The 21,305-nt window shown below is 35.6% G+C and overlaps 1 protein-coding gene across 4 annotated transcripts in view; it reads right to left on the bottom strand.

Annotated features, from left to right (window-relative positions):
- qkib (QKI, KH domain containing, RNA binding b) overlaps window positions 1-21,305 on the bottom strand; it is a 98,851-nt gene that overhangs the window by 61,599 nt on the left and 15,947 nt on the right. For all 4 annotated transcript variants that reach the window (XM_042736339.1, XM_042736342.1, XM_042736338.1 and 1 more), the window contains exon 2: window positions 8,961-9,103. In XM_042736339.1, the coding sequence (XP_042592273.1) occupies window positions 8,961-9,103 (143 nt within the window). The remainder of the gene's footprint in view (window positions 1-8,960; window positions 9,104-21,305) is intronic.

The raw sequence follows: 21,305 nt of genomic DNA, 5'->3' as shown, positions 1-21,305 counted from the left end.
TGCTTTTAGGTGGAGGACAGCAGAAAAGATTATAGTCTGATTTAAAGGGTTATGTAGGCACTGGATCTATAACCTTAAACCACTTTCAGCAGACACCCAAATTCAGAACAAATACACAGTAGGGGATAAATATTTACTATTAAAGGGATTCAGTTTGATCTGATATTTGCCAAAAATATGTTTGATTCTATAGGATTAATAATTGTTTTCAAACATACATGCTGAGGACAACTGAGAGTAGGTGAATTTATTTTCATTTGGATTAGAAATAATTTATTGGAGTATTATGATAATTAAGTCATTATAACTGTAAAAAAAAAAAAGAAAAAAAGGGAAATTGAGAATAAATAAATAAATATATTTATTTAGTCTGATTCGATAATGAATCATTTGACTTATTTATGAAGCATTCTGGCCATTTTTTTTTTTTTTTTTGAGAAGTACCAATGCAAAAGGTCCAAATTATTTTCCAAATAAAAGCACTTTTAACCAATTAAATATTGTGCATATTAAGTTTATAATTCAAAGGTTTCATTTATACTTTTGGACACATTCAAGTAATCAAAAATGACACTAAAGAAGTTAATAATGTTACAAAAATATTCTATTTTGAATCATTGCTGTTCTTTTGATCTTTCTGTTTATCAAAAAAATCCTGAAAAATGTACAACAGTTTCCACAAAAATACTGATAATAATAACAAATAATTATTGAGTAGCAAATCAACATATTATAATAATTTCTGAAGGATCATGTGACACTGAAGACTGGAGTATTGATGCTGAAGTATTCAGCTTTGCATCACACTAATAAATTACATTTTAAAATATATTCAAACAGAAAACATTTATTTTAAATTGCAATAATATTTCACAATATTTCATATTTTTACTGTATTTTTGATTAAATAAATGCAGCCTTAGAGAGCATAAGAGATTTATTTCAAAAGATTAAAAAATAAATAAATAAATAAAATTAAAAAAACTCTTCCCAAATCCAAACTTTTGATCAATAGTTTAAGTAGATTTTTTTTTTTTTTATATTTACTATGCAAGTTGTACCAATTAAAGTGAATTTTAAGTACCAGAATCAAGACTCTTTTATAATTCTTAAGAATTTATTCATTTCCCAATCTTAGATAACACAACCTTAATATTACTTGATATTTCTAGGTTTTCAAACCCTGTATTAAAACCTCATAATCATTAAAGCATTTTACTTCTGTAATTCACAAAACTACAAAACTGCAAAGTAAGGTCAGTCACACACACACACACACACACACACACACACACACACACACACATGGAGATGAAGGCATATTAACCAGCACCAGCTGCTGCAGGTACAGCAGCCAATACTCCAGTTAACATCCAGTAGTTTTGCTTTCATTAAGCCCTCATTCAGTTCTGAGTTATGGGTCCATCCTATTAGACCCATTTAATTAAAACAATGAGACCTGGAGAGAGGAAGGGCAGGCGGCCAGATCTCCTGCCTAACAGCACAAATTACAAACACACACATGTGCTGAACACGCTGCCCTTTAGATCCGTATATACATGCAGCTGCAAGAGCACACTCATAAAAACTCACTCACACTGTTTGAATGCAACAACCCGAAAAAGCAGCATCTCAGAGTGGCACAGGGCTGGTCGAGGAAAGTGAGACTATAATGTATTGTTAAACACCCAGAGGACATGTAGAGGCAGACAGACTTCAAAATATGAGGGGAAAACAGCAAAAACTGCCATGAAAGTAAATTCATAGACGATATCTTGGGATTTTAGCCATAACAGGAAAGAAAAATGGCAAATGACATCACTTGAACATCTCAGTTGTTTCTCCAAGACAGTGATTAGGATTAATGAACAGCAAATGAAGAAAAGTCCCTCAAATCCACAAAACAACCCCAGTAATTTCACACATGCTCTCTAGAGTTTCAAATGAGATCTTAATGTCTCAAACTACACTCAGATCTGCAATCAAAAGAGATTTCATAAGTTAGATTTCAAAAATTAGATTTTAAAATGAACAAACAGTTCCAATTAGATTAGTCAACATTAATTTTATAGCTCTAAATGTCAACAATTTTCTCATTTGTGCCTGTTTTTAATGTACTTTTAAATTGATTTTTTTTTAAAGAAGAAAAAAAAACACTCATTCAAACACCATGTACATATTTAATGACTTTAAAAAATACTGGACACTTACAGTAAGTCACGATTATATAAAATGTAACATTAACTTTATATAAATATTAAACACTGGCATTTAGTTTTAGAAAAATATACACTAACATTCAATTTTTTTTAAGTAATACTTTTATTCAGCGAGGATGCAATTAATTAATGAAAAGTGGCAGTAAAGACATTTTTAATGTCATAAAAGATTTCCATTTCAAATGAAAGCTGCTCTTTTGAACTTTCTATTCATCAAAAATCCTGAGAACATCTACTAAAAAAAAAAAAAAAAAAAAAAGAAGAAAAAACAATCTACAAAAATATTAATCAGCACAACTGATTCCAACATTTATAATAATAGGAAATCACCAAATCGGCATATTAAAAATTTTTTCTGAATGATCATGTGACACTGAAGACTGTAGTAATGATGCTGAAAATTCAGCTTTGCATCACAGGAACAAATTACATATTACAAAATATAAAACAAACAAACCAAAATACCAAAAAAACAAAAAAAAAGTTGTTTTAAATTACAATAAAGTTTCGTATTATTACTGTATTTCTGCTAAATGCACCCAAACCTACATATAGACTATAATAGATATAAATAGATATCCTGTTCAAAATGAATATTAAAGTAAAGTATTGTGACATACACTTGTGGTTACTTGACACGTGTGTGAATATTAGGAGCACTGACTTCATAAATCCACTAAAAAATCACCAAAACCCCAGTTGATAAAAAGTAATCCACTGTTCACACTTTGCTAAAGGAAGGTGAATCAATCTTGCAGCTCATGTTGATAATGATTAATGGCCTCTGATAGTTGCTCATCCTGACAGTAGACGAGTTTGACCCAGAAAAGGACACACTGGGAGAAATGACAGATAACAGCAGCGGTTCACGCTCTCGTTCGCTCCACGCTCAGCAATTAAAAGACCCTGAGCAGAGTATTTATATAGGTCCAATGTCTTTTCCCTAACATTATCTTCCTCACACACACACACACACACACACACACACACACACACACACACACACACACACACACACACACACACACACACACACACACACACACACACACACACAACAATAACTGTAGATTTGTACCTCCGAATGAAAGGCAACAATCATCTCAAGCAGCAGCGCTCTTCTAGGACGGCTGTCTTTCCCAGCCTAATAACATTGTTCAGCAAATCGGAACGGGTGCGTGCTGCTGGGAGAGGGGCGACACAGCACGAGTTTGAAGGAGCAAATTAATTTCTGTGCCGCTGCGTGCCTGTCTGGGAGACGAGTGTGTGTGGGGCTGTTCGCTCTCTTTTATCAGGCGGGGCAGGCCGCTGTTCCTCTGCCCCGATTCCCCGACCTCATCATAGCCTCACATTCATCACCGCCGCACGTCCCAGGCTGCTTATCTTCTTCACTCTTTCTTTCACACTCTTCCCTTCATACTATACCTCATCTATAAATCTATCATGTCATCCTGCCCCTGACCTGAAAATATCAGCGACCGCCTGCGACGAGATAATTAGAGATTTTTAAGCCTGCTGGGGTAGACGGTGTGGATGCTCGTGCGCACATTGGGTCTCATTCATGAAACGGGAGCAGAACAGATACCTGTGTAAATCATGCTGCATTTTTGCTAATAAGCTAAAATTAATGTATTTATATTTTTCAGTGTTTTTTATTTTTATTTTATTTTTTTTATATACACTGCCATTCAAATAAGAATATGCTTGAAATAATCTCTTATGTTCCCCAAGGCTGCATTTATTTGATCAGTAAAAGCAGTGATATTGTGCAATATTGTTTAAATTTTAAATAACTGTTTTCCATTGGAATTTGTTTTTAAAATGCAATTTATTTCTGTGATGCAAAGCTGAATTTTCAGCATCATTACTCCAGGCTTCAGTGTCACATGATCCTTCAAAAATCATTTTACCATGCTGATTTGCTATTCAATAATTATTTCTGATCAATAATTTTGAAAACAGTTAATATTTTTTCAGGCTTATTGAATTAATAGAAATAGACATCTAAACAATATAAATGACTTTACTATTACTTTTGATCAATTTAATATTTCCTTGATGAATAGTATTAGTAAAGTATTAATTCTTAAAAAAAAAACATACTGACCCCAAACTTTTGAACAGTAGTATATCTAGATATTCATGTATTTCTTCCCCAATTAAAGGAATCCATCATTTTAAAGAAACAGATTTGATAATTAAGTAGATTTAAAACATTTAATTTAAAAACTAAAATAATTATTCATTTATGCACAGCAAGTTAACAGTACATGCTAAATATTTTAGCATTTTAAAAATGCCACAAAGAGGCTTAATAAGGTGATGCTTTTTGATGATGTAAATTTAATCAGAATTTTAACTTTAATCACTGATATGGAGAGTTTGAAATAAATCATGAAAATGAATCAAACTTACTCTGATGTCATTTTTGCTACTGAAAACCCCCTGAATGCTCTCATAATGTGTGAGTTGGGACATTAGAGTACATGGTTCAGAAAACCTAATTAGCTAAATCACAATGTTGCATAATTTTAAATTATCAGCAAAATCATTGTGGATCTATTGAGAATTCAATGCAAAAATGTAAGAATGGCTTCACAATTAATGTAGTCATTCATTTAGCTTCCGTTAGGCCCAGATAAACGTCAAGTGTTACCTGCATGCACACATACACACACTCGCACAGTAACCTTTTGAGGGTGATAATTGACATCTTTTGAAGACAAGCTGTGATATTTAATGACTAATGGTTTAAAGTTAATGATTGTCCAGAGGGGGTCTCCAGCAATTAACATGATTCCCCTCTCTATCAGACATCTGCTGAGAGAGATCCAGGCTGTTCTGACCCCAGCAGAGGAAATATAGAGATTACTGGCTCCCCAGAGATGCTCTACAATAAGCGTAAAGGTGAAATATTTTTTGTTGATTCACCTGAAAAGTTTTAACACTATTATCAAATCAACCAACCTGACACAGCAACACTGACTTAACCAATGGTTTGGAGGCGGGACTATTTAGATTGTCTGACCAATACACTCTTAGAAATAAAAGTTCCAAAATAATATTTTTGCAATAGCTGCTTTCAAACCACAGGAACATTTTCATAGTTCCTAGACCTATTGGTGGAAGTTCCCGCTTTTTGGCATGTGTGCACTACAGGAACTAGGAACGTATTTAGTTCTAGAAACTCTGTTTGGGGGAACTAAATAAGTTCCTACTTCAGAGTGTCACACTTGCCTACTGTGAAGGAATGAGGAGCGAAGAAGCGAGAAGACGTAGGAGTTTTCACCTGGAACAATCTTTAATCACAGGAAGGAAGGAGCACACATAGCACAGGCAAAACCAGACACACATTCGAAAAACAAAAACAATAAACACTAATCACTTCAAAGCCCTGCGTTCCATTCGGAAGGGCACATCCCTATGCCCTAATCCCTTCAAAGGGTTTACCCTCCGAAGTGGGAGCTTCGAATGGTTAAAGGGTGTAGGGGACCAAACAACTGTTTCTTGAAGTGCCCTTCCGCGTCATAATCACGTGCCCACATGGAGGCACCGTCATCATGCAAAGAATCTGCGCAAAGGATCACGGGAACGTGAATTGTGCATCAGTTGTAGCCTTCGAAATCCTTCATTCCGAAGGGCCCTTTGAAGTGGCCAGTTTTGAGCACTTCGGTTTGGAACAAACCCCCCTTTAATATGGCGGCCATGATTGTTTTCACTCCGAAGTGCCCTTCGGAGGGCGATATATCCCGTTTGGAACCCACCGTAGGTCAGGGCGAGCACAAGGAGAGGAAAAACACTCAAACACAGTCCAGGGGAGTGAAACAGAGCAGGGTCTAAAACAGTGTACGCTGATTGGCCAAACACATATGAAACACCGGCTACCTGGCATTTTTAAAAAGCCGTGTAAAAATATTTATTCCATGAACATGAAAAACAGCGATAATAATGGCATTTAGCTACCTATTGTCTGCAGCATTATGTTCTTTTCTCAGCCTCGATGATTTGTATCACTGCAAGCTGTCATAGGAGATTTAGTAAATTTTTATGTTTTCAATCACGTAAATTGTGCATTTACATTCCATCTTCGTTATCACAAAACTCACGACACACAACAAAAACGGCTCCAATCACAGCGTCCTCCATTCCCCAGTTGTCAATGTTTATAAATATCATGAAAAAAGATGCTGCTGTCGGTGAATGCAACCAGGAAAACAGCCAGAGAGGGAAACTGGTTCTCTAGGAATGACTCTGCTGCTCTGCGGTGCAAAAGCGCATAAAGATGATACCTTAGAAGAACAATTTTGGTCTCCCCACAAAATGTTTTACTTCTTCTAAGAAACGGGTTTTTCATTTGAATAATCTGAAGAAACTTATTTCACTTTTAAGAAGTTTTGTAGTGAAAATGTTCCATGAAGGTTAAAGATTCCTCATGGAACCATTGATGCCAAATAAAGAACCTTTTCTTAATTTTTTTTTTTTTTTTTTTTTTTTTTGCAATTTTGTTTAGTGACACTAATGGTGCAGAAATTACACTTTACATCAACAACAACAACAAAAAAATCCTATTAAGATAATTTAAAATAGGCTATTTTATCTTTTTTTGTACTATAATATGAGTTCTAGTCTCTATGGATATGGAGGACTCCACTGACACTGAGGGCTATTTAAGGACATCTCTTTTATTGCTCATCCTCCACCTCCTAATGAACCCAAACTCACTAATAATGATCCTGGGTGTCCTTCAGACTAGGAAGGGCGGCCAGAACCACACACGCACACACACTCACGATAGCCTTTACTGCAGTGCTGGCTAACTTTCAGACTTTTAAGAGCAGGAGCTAAATTACCCACAATGCTTCAACTGCAGACAGAAAGCATCATACCCTTGAAAACTGGAGTTGTAATTGAATATAAAATGAAATTAGCTTTTTATAAAGTTCCAGTATTATGCGCAAGAAACAATAAAATATTAATATAATTAATGCCAAGCATGCCGGAGGTGCAGCCTCGATGACTTTCAAATATTCTCTTATCCGCTCTCATTGTGTGAATTTTATGGATCAAACAAGCCACGTTAACAACGCAAGAATTAGTCAAAAAACATGCAAGCGCCAGTGCATCAGCATTGTTTAACATCGCAGCCCTCTCCCGTGGGAAATACAGGTGCATAAACAGCCCCACAAACCAGAAAACTTCAGCAAAATTGAGGGCTCTAGTCCCAAACAAGATTTACACCCCTGCTGGAGAGACTCAATTAGTGCTGGCCGTGCAGGAATCAAGCTGGGATGGAATAAGTTAATTGGGATCAATCAGTTCGGAACTCGACTGGTTCCCCGGGGCGGGGTGCCTTAGGCAAGCAGGATCTGACGGCGATTGCTTGAAAAATTTGTTAACCACCGACCGGGTTGTTGGTGATGCGGTTGAGCGGCTCTGACTCAACACAAACTGGAAGAGCGAGGGAGAATTCAATGTCACCCTGTTACTAGAGATGCGCAGAGACTCAGGGGTAGGATACCACTTTCAGAAAAATACATGCAGGGGCACTGCTGGATTTAATGGAATAATTCAAAATAATCAAATCAAATGATATTCTATTAAAACCTGTATGTCATATATTTAAATACATTTGTAATTACACAATTGTAATGATGAAGTTGCAGTTTCAAATATTTAACTTTAAATTTAATATGAATAACACAATACAGTTAAAATTATAATCAGGTACTTATGTGCTTTAGCATGTTGGTAATGTCAAAATAAGACATGAAAATAAGTGCACTTCTTAAAGCACAACAAAAGATTATTAAAATGCACCAAATGTATTGATTATAAAAAAAAATAATAATTAAAATGTACTTTAAAGTAAAACTTAAATTTTTACTTTATGTTAGTGTGTTAGGAAACAGTGTACTCTCTTTTAGTGGTCTTTTATTTCATTAATTCTGTATTATCTGCAAGTAAAGATTTCAAATATAGTATTCTTATAAGATTTTAAGTACACTACAAGTGCACATTCAGTACAATTAATCACACTTCTTTTTCACAAAATATATTTTTTAATGGGACAAGGAAAGATCATACAAGTTCGGAGCGACATGAGGGTGAGTAAATGAGTGAATTTGAACTTTTGGGTGAACTATCCCATAATAATAAATTAAGTTTTAAATGAAAAATGTAATCTTGATGGTGACACTTGCTCAAACGCACAGAGAATTTATACTGCTCAGATGCTCAGCCTCAGTCGACCACAAACCATCAGCTTAGTAACACAATAAATTAAATGGACTCATAAAATGGACTCAAACACTTTGTGCAACCTCACTCCTTCAGTATGTCTTAATGAAATCAATATACTGGACGTGGGCCCATGTCCTAATGCAAGGAAAACTAGATTACATTGACTTGTATGTCTCTGTAATTAAATAAGGGCCATACTGAGCAGCTGCACACAGTTATTTACTATTCCATTTACTCACTGAGCTTCAGTAAAGAGCTTGTGTTTGTATGCAGGCATTTACTTGAAATCCTTTTTAACTGACCTTCAACTGCTGCCCGAGACTAGATCATGTGACTGAAAGGTTCTCGGGATGCATTTTTAATCATTTGTCATTGAATTTTTAATTTAATGAAACAAACAAACCCACGTGTGCTCGCAAAAATGGCATTAATTATTTAAAACACTGTGATGGAGCTCTAAGTGTATTTGCAGAGTGAATGGGTTTTAGGTTTGAGACTCACGTCAGGATATTCTTTAACAGGCACATAGAGTTTCTCTTGGAGCTGAACGATGGGACCGACGGCGTCTGGGAGCTCGGAGCTTCTCTTCTCCGTGCTGCCATTTAACGTGTCATTGTACATGTCCTTTCGTACCCTGCTGATCTCTGAAATAAAGAGAAACACACGCACTATGAGTTAACTACATCAATCAGGGTGCAGACTGGGCAAGAACAGGATTACAGATATAGTGACAGGCTGTATGATACATTTTCTTTACCAATGGATTATATGCGCTTTAATATGGCAGTAGAAGAGTGCAAATGCTCCTTAAACTGCTCTTAAAACTAATGAACCATTCAGTATGTTACAGCATCTATAGTCACACAACGTGGTTTAATAGAGTACATCATGATGCTAGATTAACAATTTTGTTGTTTGACAATATGGCAATCAAACAATTTAGGGTTGCACAGTTACATGATTGAGACCATGATTATTGATCATTAAATATACTCAGTGTGTGCCTCATGATTCAATGTTTTCAGCAGTCGCAGATGTTTTTTTTTTTATTATTATTATTAATTATTATTATTTTCTTTTTACAAAGTGCATGCTGAATACAGAACACTTCAGGTTCACAGTATTTTCACATTACAAATGTTTTTGGCAGCTGCTGCAAATGTTACCGTATAAAACAAAACTAATGAAACACAGTAAAAAAGATCCCATAGAAGGCCCCTTTGTCAAAATAAAAAGTTTAACAAGAAAATGTAAGAATACCATATGAAAGTAAAGTTGTTATGACAAGAAATATGCTACTATTGTATAAAGAAAATTATTTTAGAATTAAAAAAAAAAAATTTAAGGCTGCATTTATTGGATAAAAAAATGCAGTAAAAATTTTAATGTTATGAAATATTATAATATATAACATATATAACAACTTTATATATTTATATAAATATTTAATTTATTTATATATTTATTTAATATTTATTGTATTAATTGTATATTTTATATATAGTTCAAGTTGCAATTTATTTCTGTGATGTAAAGCTGAATTTTCAGCATCATTACTCCAGTCTTCAGTTTCACATGATCCTTCAGAAATCATTCTAATATTGCATCCCAATGATTATTTTTTATCAACGTTTCCTACAGGGCTCCTTGATTAATAGAACGTTTTAAAGAATTCTGTTATATGCAAATACTTATTATACTTTTTCTCTTTTTTTTACTGTCACTTTTGAACTATTTAATATGCCTTTGCCCCCAAAAAAAGTGTTTTATCTTACTGAGTCCAACTTTCAAATTATTCATTTATTTATTTATTTTGTTTATTTGTTTGTTTTGTGTACCATTACAATAATTATATGAAAATATGATTATATTAATAAAAGCTTTTAATATAACTGGTTCTTTTAAAAATAACCCAAGTATGAATACTTTTAAAGAATAGCTAATTGTTTCTATGAGCAGCAGAGCATAAGCAGAACACGATTTAACATGGAGACAAGTGACATGCTAGTTTGTCGTTTTCACACACCAAGTTGAACATGAGAGCTACTGCTTTAACCATCATATTTAAGCAGTAGCAATACTTAAGATTTAAACACTTCAAATCACAATATCTGATCAAAACGTGCGGCCTTAAATCAGACGTTAGCTTTAGACCACCCACATAAGAACCACAGTATAAAGAGACTCCAGACTCCAGGCTGACATCAGTTTGGCCAGCATTAGTTTCTGCTCAGGATGGAGAAGTTAGTACATTTAAACAAGACAAGCAAAGAACACCTCTGCAAGAACAGAGAAAAAAGAAAGTGACGAGACGTGGGCTAAAAGAGCTTCTCTGTCTTTGAACAGCTGTAAAACCACAAAAGATCTTTCTAAGAGGATATGACTACCCTCTGAATAACCTCAGGAGACATATATATCCATTTTGCCAGGAGGCCCTGGTGAGAACTGCCTCTCAACGGCAACCAGCTTTGCTCTTTTTCCAATATACCATATAGAGACGCATTGAGTCTTTCCAAAGATAACAGCTCTTTCTGCTATTGCTGATTAATAATAAAGGAAGTTCCGGCGACAGGTGACACGTCGGACCACAGACGTCAACCTGCTGTATACGAAGCAGGTCATCTCTGCACATTAAATTACAATGAAAGAAGGTATTTCAGAAGAAAAAAATACACATTGCAGGAGAACGAGGGAAGATGGAGAACAGGTAATCACTGTTATTACATGTGATCCTTCCATCACTTAATAAAGTAAGTAATAACTGTCCTTTTCTGAAACCGTCCTCTATTATTTCTGAGGAAAAACACAAGAACGAGGAGCGAGAGAGAGAGGCAGTGAGTCAGAGAGGAAGTAAGGGCTCTAATATGGTGGGAAAGACAATTAAAACAACCAAGTCTGTTAATATTTCATATAAGACATTAAATATCCCAGTCCCAAGCTGCAGCCACTGTTGTGTAATTCTATTACTGGATGAAGAATCCCCTGGTGCAATTCTCCGAGGCAAATTGAAGAGGTCGGTTTGAGGGAGAGATGTAATTACAATGAGATCGCACACTCTGCACACTCACAACAAGGACGCACTATTGTGTCCTTTCTCTATTGCAGTATGGTGTAAATTTGACACTTCTTGTGAGGTCATGGGGGATTTGTCTTGAAATTGTAATTACACCTAATCTGAACAATTAGAAAAACCCTCACGTGACACGGCAGATGTGCTTTTGGGTCCTCATTAAGAAAACATGCTGTTTCAATAGCCCGTAATGTTTTCTGTCATTGTTTTAATTTTAAATCTGAAAGCTTTATTTGTTTGTGGGCAACATTATTCATGAATATTTTTGGTGTGTTTTCTCGAAGCGGTACATGCATATGTCTGCTAAAACATTAGTTTTGCCAACTTTTAACCCTATAAAACCTGGCACATGAAATATTAGTCTGAAAAATCTATTTTCTTTTTAGGGAATAGTTGATTGAATCTTTAGATCAAATATATCAGGGAACATCTACAAATAAAATGTTGCCTTTTATGGCTCATATAGTAAGATAAAGGATAATATGGAGCTGTCACTTGAGGAGGAAAAACACCTTGATTTTATTCAGAGGTCCAAACTGAGCAAAAATATTAAATGTGGTGCAGCTGCTGATATTTATAGGGCCACAACATGAAATTCTGTAATGTAAATCAATGAGATCTTTATAACATCATAGGAGACTATTTTAAATGCATGTAAATATCAGCATATCTCCAAGATGCAAGATGACATTTAAATGTTTAATGTAGTTTTTATTGTGGGGCAAAACATAATTCAATGCAATACAATGATGATCAACAAAAATGCATTGCATTTGATACATTTTAATACAATTAATACGAGTACGACAGGCTTTTCAGCAAAGTTTTGATCATGTTGATCATTTAGTGGCTGTGTATCAAATAGGATACAGAAGGCTAAGAATATATTACATGACCTCAAAGCTTATACATGTGAACCGAAAGCCACAAAACTCCCATTTTGATTTAATGTGGTCTAAGCAATCTAGAAAATATTCAGACAGCTTTCCATAAAAATAGCCTGTGGACCGAGGTTGCCATGGACAGACATTTATCTGTTAAACGTCTGTTTAATGGTGGTCTGCGCTCATTTTAATAAATCACAGCTTAAAAGAGCCCTGTTGATGGCTATAAGTGAGGTAGAGGCTCCGGGCTTTATGGCAATGTTGTTATCAAAAGTGATTTAAGCTTTTCGCATTGACATCGAAGGCCACTGCCAAGAAAGACAGTGGCATTGAGAGAGTTTCCTCTGAGGAAAGAGTGATGGCTACAGCATCTAAACACTGGAGCTGATGTGGAAGTGTGTGCAGCGATGGCCATGGATCTGTGGAAATGGATGTAATTAATGAGTATGAGTAGATCGGTTCCTTTCCATTAACTTAGGAGGGAAAGCAATTTATGTACATGAATAGAAACTAGCATCCATAAAACACGGTAAGAAAAGGTGAAAATACACTGCTGACATACTTTGTTGTAGGTGATGAACTGTATAGAGTTACTACTATTAATCTAGAACTTATCCAGTGCTATTTATCCAAATGAGTCAAAACAATAACAACTTTAGAATACCTTTCTCTCATGAATATTACAAAAGAATTCTAGTAATTACACTTAACTAATAACAAGAAACTGATTTAAAAATAATTAAAGAGGATAAAATTGTTTTTATTTGTTATAAAAAAAAATAACAAAGGATGTAGTAACACTAGACTCATTACTTAAAAAATATGTTCATCATAATTTCTTGTTAATAGTAGAAACTAGAATGTTAGGTAACACTTTATTTTAGGGTCTCTTAACTAGTTGCTTATTAGCGTGCATATTATTAGAATATTAGCCATTTATTAGTACTAAATAAGCACATATTAATGCCTTATTCTATACATGACTTTATTCTATATCCCTAATCCTACCCAATACCTAATTGTACAGTAACAACTACATTACTAACTATTAATAATTGATTGAAAAGTCGTAGTTAATAGTGAATAAGTGTTCCTTAATCTAAAGTGTTACCAAATGTTAATATTGTTACTCATTTGTTTCTGTATTTTATTCATTAATGATGGAACAGTATTTTGAAGTGTTACCAAAGAACAAACAAACAAACCAAAATGAAAAGTGCAATGAGACTAGTGAGTTAAGTGAGTTAAATTAATCAGATTCATAGAAAAATAATAATACACTTTACAAGAATCTCAGGTGTTTTGGTGTAAATTAAAAATCTGTACATCAAGTGAATTACATACTTTACAAAAAAAGGCACTTATTTTCATCTGATGATTTTTTTATTTTTTTTTGCAACATTACTGATGCAAATCAAAAGACAAAACTATTCATAACAAATGAATAAATAAATCGAGCTCAGTGCAAAAAAAAACAACTGCTTTACATTATATTTCACTTAAAACAAGCCTCAAAACAGTAATACTTTGTAAATCTGACTGATGGGCATTTGAAGGTGTTTTATATAATCAGAAACACACCTGTGACTGAGCATCATTTTAATTCTGCATTAATGCACAACATAAATTGCTCCCATTGTATTCGACAATGCCATCTACACTGGAAGTGAGAGGACTACAGTTTTCTGCTTGCTGTCAGACTTTTGTAGAACGTCTACCAGTTGACTCATTTCTATTGTTGCATTGTATATACAGTACAGTCATCCCACTAGGCTTATTGTATCACATTATTCATAACACTGGAGAGTGTCGCAAATTAAATGACACACACACACACATGCATACACACTATACCGTATGTGTAGACAAGGCTCTGATTGTGATTTCAATGACAAATTGGCCTTGGCAACAAGTATCCTGTAATGATAATGATAAACACCAGCCAGCCCATCCAGATTCCCACATTAGCATCACAAATATACCCCGAGGCCGTTAAGTCCCTGCCACTCAGTCTGTATATCACAGCAGAGATGCAGAGGATTAGCCTCTTCCACTCTGGAGCAGTAAACGCACATCCTCCGCTGGCTCTAACAACTGTGAATTAAACTCCATTCTCCTTCGGCTTTCAAAGGCTGCAGAGTTTCTCATACCGCTAACAGCTGTAAAAATCCTGGAAATGCACACAGGTCAAACAATAGGACCAGTCAAACTCATTTACCAATGCCAGCAAGAGCATGCTGAGTGATTTAATTATACTGTCTGATCATGTTGGACCACAAGGAGATGTTTATAGATGCTCCCATCCAAATTCATAGGATCTGAAGGCATAAGCAGAGGAAAATGCATGATGTGCTCAGGGCTGTTTTCTTCGTTGGCTGATTAGGGAGGGCTGTCCGGTGGTCAGATCAGGCCCCAGATCCGAGGATGATTAAACTGTCAGCGGTGATTTATGGACAGCGTTATTACAGCGTTTTAAAAGTGTTTTTTAGTGATTTGTCAGCTTTCTTGCCCTTAGAATTCAATCATTTTCCTGCGCTGGCCTCCAGGGCTGGACTTCTCGCACTACTGAGCACGCAACAGCCACCTGCGCACATACTGATACACATTCTGGCACACATTACGTGCACAGACCTACGCAATCGGCCCATGGTGTGATAGATCCCCTCTGCCTGCCTCCAAAACAGATGTGGAGTATGGACAGAACTTAATTACAGAAAACTGCTGAAGATACCAGCTGAAACCAGCATAGATTTGCAAGCTGCTGTGGCTATTTTATGCTAGTTAGTGCTGGTTTAATGCTGTTTACCTGCAAAGCTGTTCAACGTAGGTAAAATAGTTCACCCAAAAATTTTAATCAGCATTTTTTTTCCCTAGCCTGCTGAATTTACAACCACATGTTTAAAAAGTTGCATTTGTTTGCTGTCTGAATTGAATAATGCGAAATAAATAATACATGTCTTTCTACTCAATTGTCCTTGTAGGCTGCATGCAATAACACAAGGTGACCAATATAGGCATATTTATAAACAAATGAACTGGTTCTTTTAGTTAAATCAAAATCGTACTAAAAAACCAGTTAAGCAAATCAGTCAAAATCCTTCACTGACTGAACTAACTAAATCCCTCATATTTTAATCAGAGGTAGGTAGTAACAAAGTTACATTTACTTGAGTAAATTTTTTGGAAATTTTAGTAGATTTAAAGGTGGGTACTTGAGTAAAGTTCTAATGGGGAAAAAAATACTGTATCATTTATATATACTTTTATATATCGCCATATAACTTTTTAGTCTTATTCAAGTAACTCTTAAGATTATTACCTTTACTAGTAATTATTTATATGAGTACTTTTACTTGAGAACAGTTTTTGGATACCCACCTCTGATTTTCATGTATTACAGGATGAATGAATATATATTTTAATTTAAATAAATTTTACTCAACAAGGATGCTTGAAATTGACCAAGTAAAGAGTAAAGAAGTAAAGTACAGTAAAGAGATTTATAATGTTGCACAATAGTTCCATTTTAAATAAATACTGTTCTTTTGAACTTTATAGTCATAAAAAAAATACACTTGAAAACAGATTATAACAATTTCTGAAGGATCATGTGACACTGAAGACTGGAGTAATGATGCTGAAAATTCAGCTTTGCCATCACAGGGTAAACTTACATTTGAATATATATTAAAATCATTTAAATTGTAATATTTTTTCACAACATTTTGCTGTTAAATGATAAAGAATGTAATCAAATTAGTATACTCGTGAATTAGAACTTAACTGAATTGGGAAAAACATATCCATAAACACCTTACCGTAATTTTCAAAGATTAACCATTTACATTTTGTTCTCATGCAGTCCAAGGGACCCTGTAGCATTCAAAACTAATATAAAACATATGATGATGTCAAGTCCTGTGAGTCTTTTCAGCAGACCTGCAAAACAGTTCTTGATTCAGAGTCTAGAAAGGAAAGGACACTCATATGCATCCCTGCGATGCCCAGTCAATACACCCGATCCATCCTCTCTACAACATTACAACAAAATCTACCACAAAGACACACCACAATTACACCCACACAGAAAACTACAAACCCAAACCACTGGCCCAGGCCCAGAGCGAATGACCCTCAACAACCGCTCAAGTCTATCTCGGCAGCCATCTCCAATCGTAATCACAGCTCCGCTCAATCAGAGAATTTCACACCGCAAACACCGGCAGCTGCAGCCGTGTGCCTCCGCTGGCCTCGTCAACATCACTGCTGACAGATCGCCGACACCCGGGCTTTCTTAATATTAATCAAACAGCTGGTAAATTACAGGGTCCGACCAGATGACAGTTTCAGCTCAAATGATAGCCGCGTAGTGACATCACAAAGCGCTATAGGTGGCAGTGCCTGTGGCAAGGCCTTCATCTGAACAGATGGATGCAGTACGACATCACAGACTCTCGCTGCATGGAGAGACACATGTGGTGAATGGAAAGAAAGAGAGAGAGAAACAGAAGAGACATTAGAAGAGGGACATATCCACACAAATATAAGCTGAAAGGCAAGTTAAACTGAGAGCAAATGGAGACATTGCATAAAAGTGAAGTGTGTCATTTATGCAGTTTGTAACATAAAATATGTGTGTTTTGAAACAGGTTTCCTAAACACTGTCTCTGTTTACCATTAAAACCAGATATTCACTGTTACTGTTAAGTAAAACTAAAACTTTTACAAATCATTTTCTTTATTAAACTGAAATAAAATATAAATATTACATTCTAAATATTACCTTGGCAACTAACTGAAATAAAATAAGTTTAAGCACTAAAATTACTCAAATTAAAACTGAAATAATAATAAATTAGAGCTGAATAGAAATATTTACTTCTACTATTGCTACTAAAACTTGAAAAATGAAAAACAAAAATTTGAATGAATACTTTAAATATAAAAATAAAAGCTAATTCAAAATGGAATGGTCTAAAAATAATACTAATATAACACTGCAGACACACAACCCAAACATACGCTACTGGTTCAGCCAGTAGTTGTCTCTCTATATATATTAAGATGGCACAGAAGAAATTATTTTTAACATTTCAACATTTTAACACTTTTCACCTTTAAAAGAAAAGTAGTAGTTACATAAAATGTATTTCTTTATTCATTTTCTAGTTTTATATTTTTATTGTGCACAAAATTAAACAATAATTTAAAAAAATGGATTAAATACGAAACATTTTATTAAAAAAAAAAAAAAAAAAAAAAAAAAACTAGTCTCATTTGTGTCAAATTGGGAAATGATCAGGACACCTGTTGCAAAACTATCATAATTTTTTCAGAAATTCCACACTTAAATGAAGCTTAAATGTGAACTCAATTAAGTATCCAGAGCAAAGAATGACACAAATACAAAAGGAAACTACTGATACTCTGCTGGGGCAAAGACGCACACTCAGCAGTAAGAGTAATGGGCTGTTGTTAAAGGTGGTCTTAGAGGTGGCTCTGGGTATCACGTAACAGCAAAGACAAAGTGAGCAGCATGACAGCACAGAAAGATAGTGATATTACAGAGAAGACACTGAGAATAAAAGCTACACCTGACCCAGCCACAGACATGAGCAAAGCAGGCTTTTTCTGACATACTTTCCAGAGCATAAAGAAAGGAGAGAATGAAAAGACAGAGCGATGAGAACATCCTGAAAGACAGAGAGAGCCGGGGTAGATGACATCCTTCTGTGTTTGTAATTACGCGGCTCTGTCAGAGGCGACTGCATCGCGAGCAAAAGTGGCAGCGAGGAGGGAGAGAGAGGGCGCGCTCTCAAACTGAGATGCCATCTGGGCCTGCGCTCTCCTCGGAATGATAATACTGCCCGGCCCCTCCAAAAAACACACACACACACATACACACCAGTGCTCGGATTAATAGAGAACACATGCCCGCTGGTGTGGATGAGATGCAAACAGTAAGACAAGTTGAACAGAATCTTCCGGATTCCTCCAGAGAATGAGACAGCTGAGCTGGATCGCTAAGATAAGACATAAGAGACATGCTAGCAACTGAAAGTGGATAAATGCAACCAACTTGCATGCTGGATTCGTAGTACCTGTGACTACAGCCAATCAAAAGGCTTGAATGAGGGGAGGAGGGAGTATGAAATCATATAAACAGAGAAAATCTTTGCTAATTAAGAGTTCTGCAAAGCACTTTTAAAAGAAACATCTAATTCATGATTGAAAGAGCAAGCTTTGAAAAATAAAAAATACCAAACACCTTTCTCAGATTGTAAACACTACCACTGACAACACAAGCTCATTGTAAATATGTGACTCTGGCTACATTTCTGAAAAACTACAAAAATGTACCTATACATACAATTCACTGGTGTTTCGAGCTGAAATGAGCACTAGTTTAAGTAAAACACTGACAACTTTATTCCTTATCACACAAATTCTAATTACGTTGATGCTTGCAACACATAATTATCAACTCTTCTGAAGTAAACTTGCTTGTTTGCTCACCCGGTACATCATTGCACTTGTGATGCTGACTGCTCATGAACGAGTCCTGTAACTCAAAAAAGCTCAAAGACTTGTATAAGCAAGCTAAAATGGCATGGTTAGCACTATTGGTTAGGTTTAGGATAGGGTGTAGCGCAGGTAGTATGCTATGTTATTTCCAAACATGATAAAGCATTAACCTTTTAGCACCACTCACTGGAATTCCCATCATATATGCATTAAAGGGATAGTTCACCCAAAAATTAAAATTCTGTCATCATTTACTCTCCCCCATGTCGTTCCAAACCTGTATGAGTTGGTTTCTTATGTTGAACATAAAAAAAGATATTTTGAAGATTGCTGGTAATCAAACAGTTGGTGGTTTCCATTGACTTCCATAGTAGGAAAAAAAAATACTATGAAAGTCAATGGCAACCACCAACTTCAAAATATCTTCTTTTATGTTCAACATAAGAAAGCAACTCATACAGGTTCGGAATGGCATGAGGGTGACTAAATGATGACAGAATTTTCATTTTTGGGTTAACTATCCCTTTAACCAACATAATAAAAGGTTGCCACAATCATATGTAACTGTTTCTAAGAATATTTAACATGCTATTTAATGGCACTCACTGGACATCCCACTTTAAAACTGCCATGAAACGTGATACAACCAACACAATATAATTTTTCCATGACATTGGGCTGCATCTGCTTATATTGCCTCTTGTGGACATGTCACCAGGCCAGAGTTATCATGTATTTCCAATAAGTCTAGTTTAACCATTGACGTCTGAATTCACAAGCTAAAAGAACTTCTGAGTCTCTTTTCCTGAATCTTACCATGATGCCGTAAATAAAGAGTGAGTCAGCAAGTTAACAGTTGGAGAACTGCTAACTCAGTCCCACGCAACAACACATTCTGGCAAATACAGATTGTCGCCAATCAGGGTTAGATGGCATGCTGGATGTCAGGAGGAAGGTTGTGGGCTTCCTCTCTTACCAACACGCACACTTTTGTGGTTAAGTGTGTGAGAGACTGGAAGCGCACTGACGCAACACTTTGTGTCCTCCCGCACCACCGCATCGATGGACAGCGACAGTGACCACCTGTGCCTGGAGGGAAAAAATCCCCCAGAATGCAATGGGGATGCTTCAGTGGCGCAAAGCCCCGCCATGAAAAGGAAGGAGGGGGATACGGTCTGTGCATCACCGGCTCTGGCACAGACCCACTTCAATTAGCTCAGTGTGCTGTGGAAGGAGAAGAAACCAGTGCATCAGAGTGTCTGAACACACACCAGCTCTCCTGTGCAGAGAACACACTCACTGCAAAGACACACACAAGCACTACTTCACATGCAAAGGCAAACAGGTCATTTCTGTTAAGTGGTATATTCTGAGCTCTGTAACTAACTAAAGAATATGATTGTGTTGTAGTTTGAGGAAGTATTACTATAATTTTTTTTTTCAAAATATGAAATATTTTATTAATTATAACCACTAATAATGTTTTACAATATATATATATATATATATATATATATATATATATATATATATATATATATATATATATATATATATATATATATAATGTTAAACTGTACACTGATGATGGCTTGTTTTGCACACTATAAAACAGCATTCACACAAAATTTTTTCATTCAGATTTCAGCACCAAGACACATGAAAACATTGGTTCAAATCAAAGAACAAATTTAAATTATTTAAATTTAATTATATGTTCACTTAAGGTATTGTGATAAAATAAACTAATGTGATTTCCATTTTTTAAATATTGAATTAAATATGTTATCCAGTATATTAAGACTCCATACTGTACTGCATAAGAAGAAAGACTCAAACCTACTAAAATCCAGCATCTCGTTCCAGGACCTCGCAGTGAGTGAATACTCCATAATGAATTTGCATGTTCATATATTTCTGTGCTTTTGTCCCTTGTGTAAATGCCCTTGTGTGTTAAAAAACCTAGATCTGTCTACTCGCTCTGTTGTATGTAATGATTTCTGCCCTATTTAAAAGTGCAAGGCTGCACCTTCCTTTTCAGAACGCCACTGGTGCCATTTAAATAAACGTAGGGGGAAGGGGTTTATCCCATCAGCCAGAAAAGGCAGCCCAAGGCCTCGGGGCAACTCCGGTGTGTATGTGTGTGTGTGCTGTTTAGGCACATTTATAAAGGAGACAGTATTTGTGTGTATCTGTGTGCTGCCTCAGGAGGTGCTGACACAGAGGAAATGATGGTTCTTAGCGGTGAGTGCTACTAAGCTAATATGCAGCAGGATCGAGATTCTGCTGGGCTTCATACTGAGGCCAGCATATGGGCTACTCTGTCACACAAACGCACGCCACATGCCTCCAGGCTCTTTCTCAGAA

The sequence above is a fragment of the Cyprinus carpio genome, chromosome B13 (assembly GCF_018340385.1).
Source record: "Cyprinus carpio isolate SPL01 chromosome B13, ASM1834038v1, whole genome shotgun sequence".
Classification (NCBI taxonomy): Eukaryota; Metazoa; Chordata; class Actinopteri; order Cypriniformes; family Cyprinidae; genus Cyprinus; species Cyprinus carpio.
Note: the sequence above shows the minus strand (reverse complement) of the source record. Positions and strands in the feature narration are given on the sequence as shown.